General features: G+C 39.6%; 1 protein-coding gene across 1 annotated transcript; it reads right to left on the reverse strand.

Annotated features, from left to right (window-relative positions):
• Positions 1-594: 594 nt before the first annotated feature.
• On the reverse strand, positions 595-1,440 carry LOC109213445. The gene has a single exon (XM_019377243.1). The coding sequence runs from the start codon at positions 1,438-1,440 to the stop codon at positions 595-597; it is 846 nt and encodes a 281-aa protein (XP_019232788.1).
• Between the last annotated feature and the right edge of the window lie 9,183 nt (positions 1,441-10,623).

Genomic DNA, 10,623 nt, shown 5'->3' on the forward strand with positions numbered 1-10,623 from the left:
ATTCTGCTAGGATGATCAATAAAGTGACAAGCTTCTTACGGATTTTAAAAGAGTGTATCTTTCTTCTAGGAGTCAACCTCAGACTCTTCCTCTGCTTTGACAATAATTCATTAATAATTCCTCCGATGAAACCAGAAGGCTAATAACAGACTTCTTTTTCAAGAATTGCAGGAATGTCTACACAAAAACATTTAAAAATAGAAACAAGTCCTAAACTTTCATTAGAATAGTTAAATACTACCTCCGGTCTATTATATTTGTATTTTAAGTTTTTTTGACACTCTTTAAAAAAATACATCTATTTTAAGATTTTTTCTAAAATATCATTTATCTCCTCTTACACATCTCACTTAATTAACAATCAACTAATGAAACATTAAGGATATTTTTTGGAAAAAAAATAAGAAACGTCAATATGTTGTACCATGCAGTAAATATGAAGAAACAAGTGCCATCAGTAACTGGAAAATGATGGGAGTAGAAAATTTTAATTTTTGAAACACTATCACAAAGTATAGAGTAGTTCTATAGATAGTGATACAATATTTTTAATCTGTAGTTTTGCATCATATTCGTTGACCGTAGTAATGACTTCTAATAAAATTTATCAAGGTGATCTCTACGTTCATACTTTCGTGCCCAAACATGTTTACCATTTATCCTAAACTTAGCAATGGAACCTCTGCTCAATATCCGATCAATGATTGAAACATCACGCACTACCATTCGAGCATACAGAGAATGATATGATGAAGAAGCCGATGGCACCATATGAACGTGCTCAACGCAATCAATCCCATAGTAAGAATTAAAGAGTTCCCTCACTTCTGCTTCAGTAACAGGAAATCCCCTTGAAAATGTTAAAAACATAGTCCTATCGTCAACTGGTGCATCAATCTTTAACGACCAACCCCATAATCCTCTGCTTTGAATAATTGAATCTAGGGATCTTGGCACCACTGTTATTGCACCAAATGTTGGATGAGGAAATCCAGGGATCGGAATGATATGTTGTCCAGGAAAAATATGTTGCAAGATGTCAGCAAATATAATAGCACAGACCTTGTTCAAGAATGTCTTGATTCCACTTATCATAGTAAACCTCTGTTGGTAAAATGTTGTGAATGAAACTGTTCTCTTCAATATTATAGCAGTAAAAGGCATGTCCCCTGCATCATTAGGCCCCGGGGGTACCTTCGATTCGAGCCATTTTAAGCATGTAGCACCTTCTTCAGCCAAATTATTCGCAATTTCATCAGGTAACTTCACCATTTTCTCTATTATGCTTGGAAAATGTACATCTTCTAACCATAGCCACATAGCCATGATCAAAAGGGACTCTCCTGGATCGCGAGACAGGCACACGACTAGCCGAGTGAAGACTTCTCTATCAATTTTGTGGAACAAATGAAGGTCGTCAAGTGTAATCTCTGATGACATTGTTGAAAAAAGCAGGAAAATATGAAATCTTGTCTCTATATTGCTAGGTGGATACAAGATCCTTATATATGACATTGGTATTCAATGAGTTCCTATCTACAGACTTTTCAGTTCCATCTGTAGAGCCAAAAAGAATTTCAAGAATCCAAGCCTTGGAAGAATAAAATTTTCTTTCCCACAATCATGTATTTCTTGAGGATCATTAAAGAGATTAGTTTACCACGTACAAGCACAAGGATAAAGCAGTTTAGATTAACTAAATCTAGTCTAAATTTATTAATGATCACACTGAACTTAAAATACGAAGAATGTCATTGACCAAAAAACTGTTTGGGTTTAGCATCCTATCATTTAGTTTTTGCAAACATTATTAATTATAGTAGTGGTTTGGGAAAGACTGAGGATGGAGTTCAAACGAAATATCACATCCTTGACAAAGTGGTCTGCCAAAGTCCCGAGGTTATTTATAGTAGTATGTTTTAAAGGCTTTTTTGGGATTCTGTCACAATCCGGAATTCTCAACCTCGAGATCGTAATGGCGCCTAACATGTACTTGCTTGGCAAGCCGACGTTACATAATTAATTAACCACTTTTAGCAATTTTTTACAAGGTGATGATAATTGACAATTAATAAACTCATAAATGAACATTGTATTAATATAAATAACACGGTACCAAACTACTCCCAGAAATCCGGAGTCAAAAGTACATAAGTGTCTAGAATACTACAAACATGATCTGAAGTAAAACATAATACTGTCTGAAATTGGAATAACAGTAAATCATGATAGAAGAGAACTTCAGGGACTGCGAACGCCAGCAACTCTACCTCAAGTCTCATGTAGCTGTCAAATCCGAGCAGTCTCCGCTACGTGCCGCTAGGAACAACATTGATGTCTGCATACGAAGTGCAAAAGTGTAGCATGAGTACAACCGACCCCATGTATTCTGTATGTGCCGAGTCTAACCTCGACAAAGTAGTGACGAGGCTATGGCAAGTCACTCACAATGAATTTGTGCAAAATAATAATAACAGAAAATAGGAATAGAAATAAAGAACTAAACTCATATAACCGGACACGAAGGTCAACTGCCAGAGGGCCTCAGAATAACAGAATCTCAAACCTCGTATCACAATATCAAGAATAAACTCTACGGCCACAACACAACTACAACACATCAAATCCGTTGTGGCGTGCAATCTAATACAAATTTTTAACACAATATCTTTCTCAACGTACAACTCATTTCAAATATCATATCATATCATTTCCTGTTCCGTTGCGGTATGCAACTCGATCCCCCAATATCAAATCATTTCAGCGCCGTTGTGGCGTGCAACCCGATCCCCCAATATCAATTTATCAACTTAAATAACTCAACACCACTATTCACGAAATATCATCACAACATCGAAATGGAACGAGCGGAACGATATGGATCTATCAGTACAAACGAAGATTAGTCAATACATCAAAATCCTCAAACATTGGCAAAGCATTAATACCAAAGTAGCTAATGGCCCACATAATCGAAAAAAATATAATGGAGTGCATCAAGTAATATAAGAAAAAAATCAAGTAAAACAGGTGACATGGGAATATACAATTAGGAAAAGTAGGAATATGTAGCAGGTAAGTAGATATTGAGTGAGAAATGAACAAATCAAGCAATTAACAACTAACAAATAAATGTCAAGTAACAACGTCTAACAATTAGAACATATAACAAGAGATAACATGGAATAAATGATGACACAGAAATAAACAGCCCAATCCCGCATGTTAAATCCCATTACAGCATATGTACACTCGTCACCTTGCATATGCGCCGTTTCCCCATATAATTCACATAGAAAATAGTTCAACAAGTCCTAATTCCCTCAATTCAAGGTTAGACATAATTTACCTCACTCTGCAACCAAGTCAATCAACCAACCACAACCTTGCCTTTTGAACAAGCCTCCAAACCAACTAAATCTAATGAATTATCGATCAAACAATTTAAAATAAGCTTTAGAAACTACTCAAAAGGAAAAAGGTTCAATCTTTGATGAATTTGAAAAAATCAACAAAAGTTAACCTCGAGCCTGCTTGGTCAAATTCGAGATTCGGACCAAAATGCGATTACCCATTCATCCCCGAGCCCGGTTATGTGATTTGTTTCAAAATATGACCTCAATTTGAGGTCTAAATCTCAATTTTACAAAACCCTCAAATTCTACCCAAATTCCTTATTTCTATCATGGAAATCCTAGATTTGATGTTAAAAACTCAAGAAAAGTAATGGGGAATTGAAAGAAAATGGATTAAAGTTGCTTACCAATGAATTTGGGAAGAAGAAATTCTTGAAAAATCGCTTCCAGAGTGTTTAGGATTGAGAAATTGTGTAAAATAAGCTAAGTCCCGTTTTTCCCCTCTGTTACCCAGCTGCAGGTGTCGTATTTGCGAACTCAGGTTCGAGGGTTCGCAAATGCGACGCCCGCACATGCGAACAATTGTCCGCTAGAGCAAACTATCCAACAGTTCCCAGGTGTCGCATTTGCAACATAAAATATCGCATTTGCGATGAAGCCCAAATCACAAAAGCGAGATAGAGGTCGCATTTGCGGAAACTGTCCAGCCTAGCTTCTACTCGCATTTGCGGCCTACCCATCGCAAAAGTGGACCACCCACCTCCCATTTGCGACACAGACTTTGCATTTACAAAGATAACAGTCCCCTATCCAAATGTCGCATTTGCGAGTCCGATTTCGCAAAAGCGGGACTCGCAATTGCGAACATGTCATCACAATTGCGAGACTTGAAGATTTGAAGCAGCAACTAACACACCACCAATCAAAAACCTTCTGAATCACCTTCGAAACTCATCCAAGCCCCTTGGTGTAACGACCCGAACTGCCATTTTAAGCATTTGCACTTCGCTCGGTAGTTTACGGGCATGAGTAACTCCGTATCATGTATTATGACTTATGTGAATCGTCGGTTTTGTTTTTTCAGGTTACTCGAAATTAATTTAGAAGAATGGTTCTCAGCTAGGAAGCTTTAAATTGGAAGAGTTGACCAAGTTTGACTTTTTAGTATTTGACCTCGGATTGGAGTTTTGATGGTTACGTTAGCTCTGTTGGGTGATTTTGGACTTAGGAGCGCGTCCGGATTGTGATTTGAAGGTCCGTAGTAGAATTAGGCTTGAAATGGTGAAAGTTGAAATTTTAGAAAGTTTGACCGGTAGTGGACTTTTTGATATCGGGTTCAGATTCCAACTCCGGAAGTTGGAGAAGGTCCATAATGTCCAATGTAACTTGTGTGCAAAATTTGAGGTCAATCGGACATGATTTGATAGGTTTCGGCATCGGTTGTGGAAGTTTGAAGTTACAAAGTTCATTGATTTTGAATAGAGGTGTGATTCATCGTTTCGATGTTGTTATGTGTGTTTTGACGCCTCGAGTAGGTCCGAGTTATGTTATGGGACTTTTTGGTATATTTGGACGAGGTCCCTAGTGGCTCGGGTGAGTTTCGGACGAGGTTCAGATCATTTTGGAAATTTTGGCTAAGGCTGGTGGCAGAGGTTCTGGTGTAACCGCATCTGCGGAACCATGGGCGCAGGTGCGGAGCCACAAAAGCGGCAGTGTCATTGCAGATGCGAGGTGAGAGTTGGGTGAGGAAGACCACAGAAGCAGATTTTTGTAACGCACCTGCGTGCGCGCAGATGCGAGATTTGAGCGTAGGAGTGGGCTTTGGCGCAGATGTGAGTCCTTGTGTCGCACCTGCGATGTCGCAAGCGGATGTTTTTCCGCAGGTGTGTGGTCCATTTCTATAATGCTTCTCCACAAAAGCGGAACGTTTGTCGCAGAAGCGACGCCGTAGAAGCGGCCAAGTGTGTTGAAGATGCGATGATGCCTGGGCAGAAGTATAAAGTACTCTATTTCGAGGGTTTCGACCATTTTTACACTTTCGGAGCTATGGAGCTCGGATTGAGGCGATTCTTGAAGCAGTTTTCACTATATGAATTGGGGTAAGTTTTCTCTACTCGGTTTTGGTTATATTTCGCGAATCTATCTTTGTTTTTGGTAATTGGATTACGAATTTTAAAGAGAAAATTGTGGGGTTTGGACTAAAGTTTCATAATATGAATTTTTGAGTTTTGAACATCGATTTGGAGTCGGAAATGAGTGAAACTAGTATGGTTGGACTCGTAATTGAATAGGTTATTGGATTTTATGAGTTTTGTCGGGTTCCGAGGCGCGGGCCCAAGTGTGACTTTTGGCCGATTTTGGGTCTTGATTAAGGATTTGATCTTTATCATTTGGAATTGTTCCTTGGGCTTTATTTGATGTATTTTAGTTTTTTTTGGCTATTTTTGAACCGTTCAGAGGTCGGTACACGCGTGATGGTATTTTTGGAGCATCACTTGGCTTGCCCAGTATTGGAATTGGCTTGTTCGAGGTAAGTAACACTTCTAAACTTAGTGCTGAGGGTATGAAACCCCGAATTACGTGTTATGTGACTGGTATTGAGGTGACACACATGCTAGGTGATGGACGTGTGGGCGTGCATCGTGTGAATTGTGACTCCATTATTTCTGTGGTACTGTGTAGTTACCTGATCTTACCTGTAACCATGAGATTTCTATGTACTTGAGCTATTGAGCCGTGATCCATGCTAGAATCCATGTCTAGGCTACATGCTTATCCTGTTGGGACCCACTAAGGTCATTTCTGCTGTTGAGCTATCTACTTTCATTGCATTACACACTCAGTCATACGCATTCATAAGCATATCATATCTCAGTCTCTGTTACTGTTTCTTGATGCATCATATCATTATTTTTGGGCTGATATTTCATGACATTGAGAGCCCAAGAGACTGGAAAGATTGATGACTGAGTGAGGCCGAGGGCCTGATTGTGAGGATATTTATAGGATCGGGCTGCACGCGCAGCATGTTTCATTGATTTATGCCATGATTGACTTGATATAGCGCTTGGGCTGTAGGAGCCCCTCAGGAGTCTGCACACACCCCAAGTGAGCGCACGTACCTACTGAGTGCGAGTGCCGAGTGATTGGGAGGATTGAGTGATTGTGAGGACTGAGTGGTTGTGAGGACTGAGTGACTGGGAGGACCGAGTGAATTGGTACTTTGAGAGTATGCATATGGTTTAACACTGAGTCGCATCACATTTGGCATGCACATGACATACAGGCATAGAGATGCATTTTTCTCATGTTGTAAGGTATCACATCATTCATGACTTCTCTCATATATTGATAATGGGAATCGAGAGGTATTTTACACTAGCTATCTGGAGAGAAAATGTAACATCATATTTACTATTGAAAGGACTTTTGGGAAAACTCACAGTTTTCAAACTATCTCATATTTTTTTTCGACGATTTCGGTAAAGGATTTGGGTTTTCACTGATATACTTGAAAAGCAGAACTATTTTCGGGAATTATGAATAAGCTGATCGTTTTATGTTTCGAATTACGTGTCACGACCCAAACCGATGGGCCGCGACGAGCACCCGGTACCTTACTCAACCGAGTACCAACATAACGTATCTTTTCATGTCACACTATCATAGATAACCGAGTCGGAAGACTGCCATGAGATAAGCAGAATACAGCATGTGATACCAACTTATACATAAGACATACGAGCCTATAAGACCAAAATAACCACTCGTATACTGAACATAGACCGACAAGGCCATAAAATCTTTTACGTACATGACATATGTCTACAAGCCTCTAAGAATACATAATTTTCATAAAGGTCGGGACAGAATCCCGTCATACCAAACAATACATGTCTAAATCATACTAACCAAACAAGCAACTCCGAAGCAAATGGAGCGCACCAACATCTTCCGCTGAGCTGATAGCCTACTTGGAGGGCTCTCGACCTGTCTATCGGGACCTGCGGGGATGAAACGCAGCGTCCCCAGGCAAAAGATACGTCAGTACAACTAATGTACCGAATATGTAAGGAATGAAAATTTGTAATATATAGACATGAGAGAAACGTGGCGTAAAAGACTTGATATGTAAGTCTGCACAACCTTATGAATCTTTTAATATTTAAAATGTCATGCATATGCGTATAAAAGTCATACCATGCATGGGTATATGCGTTCACAACATCATCAAGCCTCTGAGGACATCCCATCACATCATCTCGGCCACTATAGGCAAATCATCAACGTATACCAGCTGATCAGGTGGTGGTGTGTATATAACGCCATAACCTTTTCCCATATCCCATATACATATAATATACATATATACGCGTATGTAACGTCATCTGGTCATGGGTCAATGTACATGAATGCAATGCATGAGAAGCACGTTAATAAAATCTTTCGGAATGTCATAAGACCATTATGCCTTTGAATAATATCATGAAGTAAACTTTTCCAACTTACATATTCTTTTTGAGACCCATGAATAGATGATAGAAAAATATGACACGTGGGGAATCAAGAACATAAGCATCTCTAATATTTCTGTGAATATACTCATGTATGGAAATTGTGCATTTTCACGTTTCATTTGTATCGTATGGATCATGCCAAAAGAAAGAAGGGATAGCCTTAACATACCTGAGTCGATTTTCTTGGAAATCCCTTCCACACACGTTAATTGTGACAACACGTAACGGCAAGATCGGAGTAGGAAAAAATCCGTATGATATTCTTAAGAAAGATTGCGCTGTACTCCGTTATAATTGCAAATCCTCACTTTGATTTGAATTATTGAAGTCTTGCATTGTTGGATATATGCAGATGCATATGAAATGGCTCAAAATAACCTAATGAAGCTCCTTAAGAGTCACAAGACTCTTAAGTGATAGATGAAAAGTGAATTTGGATGTGAACCATAATGTTAGTTATATGACTTTGAAGTTTAAGTCTCTTAAATTTAATATTTCTTATACAAGGGTGTGGGCCCCACTTTTCTAATGACTAAGCCATCTTAATGCCACCTTATTCTTATGTTTTTAAGAGTCACACCTCCATCAAGCCTAGGCTGCCACGTTATTTTTTTATAAGGCTTATCCAAAAAATTATCCACTTATTCCTTAATTACATGGTTAATCTTCCACCAAAAATCCACAATTTATAATCAAATATCCACATAATTGAGAATTATCTCAAATTACTTAAAATACTACTCATTTCTAACACACCTTATACACCTTACTATCATGGCCATGGGGTACCTTGTATGGTACTAGTCCATAAATACCGAGTATTTTAGCTCGGGCCGTATTTTATCCCAAAATGCCATACTTCGACGAAATTCTTTTTCTTCGATTTGCTTACCTTCTCACCTTCTCACCTTCACAAATTTACTTATTACTTGTTTGAATAGCATAAAATGCTTATAATCTTAAAATAATCTCATTCCCGAATTTACGTCGATTAACTTACAATGAAACTTTAACGTACAAAAAATGCGGGATGTAATATCTCATTTCTGAGCTTTCACCAATTTGCTTATGGCATACTTTTACGTACGAAAACATGCAGTGTAACATCATCCCCCCTTTGGAACATTCGTCCTCAAATGTTGACTGATGCACTTATCATTCTCTTAACCCATAGCTCTTGCGAATACTTTAATACTCTTCTTGCCATTTAGGCAACTGTTTTGTGAATGAATCCCAAAGGCCAGGGCATTCCCCCCTTTAAGACTCTTTCTCACACCAGGATTTGTAGTAGTAATCCTTCTAATCTCGTAACTGTTTCTATCTACTATCATGCAGCCTTTACGACTCTAACTTTGTATGTGCGCCTATGCGACTCTTTTCTTCTCTTTCCTCCAGCTTTTAGCCAATCTCTAGGCTTCACTTTGTGAACACATACTGTTTACCGTGAAAATGGTAACAACAATTAAATTTGTAAATGGGACTCTAAAAATATGTGATCTATTCCCGAGCTAGTTTGAAAGGGTGGTTAGTGCTAAATGTGGAGTAAAAACAGTAAAGATCGAGCTAGCCAAAAACGATAATCGAACTATTAAGGGACGTTCCCGGGCTTAGGACAAGCCAGTGGATACCTCGGGGCCAGGCCTTGAGCCTACCTCGGGCCTATCGAAGATAACCTTATCGAGGGTAATCGAGAAGGGGATAACAGATAAGTATATGCGTATAAGGCTTTATATCGTCAATCTTGAGCTAAATGACGAAGAACAATAAAATGTTAGGGCGACCTCAGGGTCGAAGAACACTGATAATTTAGAAGAAAGAGAGAGAGAGAGAGAGAGAGAGAGAGAGAGAGAGAGAGAGAGAGAGAGAGAGAGAGAGAGAGAGAGAGAGATTATTGCTTATTGGAGAAGTGGAGCAACATCAGTCCTTTACAAGATGGGGTGAGTCCCCCTTATATAGGCGAGGGGACTCAATAAAATATGCATATATTATTTACAAGAGTAGAAAGATGGGACGACCTATCGCTCGTCATCTCAGTAGGTTACAGATAGACCGGCCCTATCAGGTGTAGCCATGCGCTCCAGAGTCATCTTCTCTTACCACTGACCTTGAACCCTGCTTCCTTTGATTCGGACCTCGACGAGCCCGGAGGCCGAAACTCGATCACAGCCTTCCATCCTCGGGGTCTCGAGGGAGGCTTCTCGAATTATCTTGATAGCGAAAATCAAGTCTTCTGATTTTTACTGTGTACAAATAGTCTCCGCGTTTCTCATGACGAAGTGATGGGAAACGATACTGAATCGTATCCTCGCAGCCTCGAGGTCATATTTGCCATGATGTCATTCATGTAAGAGCATTAAATGCCATAGCCTCGGAAACCGCACGGAGCCACCGTTATACACGACGATCGAGGAGTTTTCGAACCATTGCAGGCTCGTCCCTTCCGCTTCCCCAATTGGATCCTATAAAACGATCGGATCATCAGATGCGGCTCATCTTTTCCCTTCCTCTAGGCTTGTGAACCGGAATCTTAATTTATTCGATATATTTTCATCCTTCTCTATTTTTCTTTTCGGAAGAGTTCCCTCATCATTTATGGCTAGGACTTCCAGGACGATACCCCGTCGGAACGATACTGCATCATCGTCCAAGTTGGCCAGGGGGGTTGATAGGCCGGCCCCTCCTCTAGAGCAGTGGATCCCTTCCGAGTTCGATACGTGGAAGGATTTCAGTGTCGAGGCTCCCGCATCCAA

This window comes from Nicotiana attenuata, unplaced genomic scaffold, assembly GCF_001879085.1.
Source record: "Nicotiana attenuata strain UT unplaced genomic scaffold, NIATTr2, whole genome shotgun sequence".
NCBI lineage: Eukaryota > Viridiplantae > Streptophyta > Magnoliopsida > Solanales > Solanaceae > Nicotiana > Nicotiana attenuata.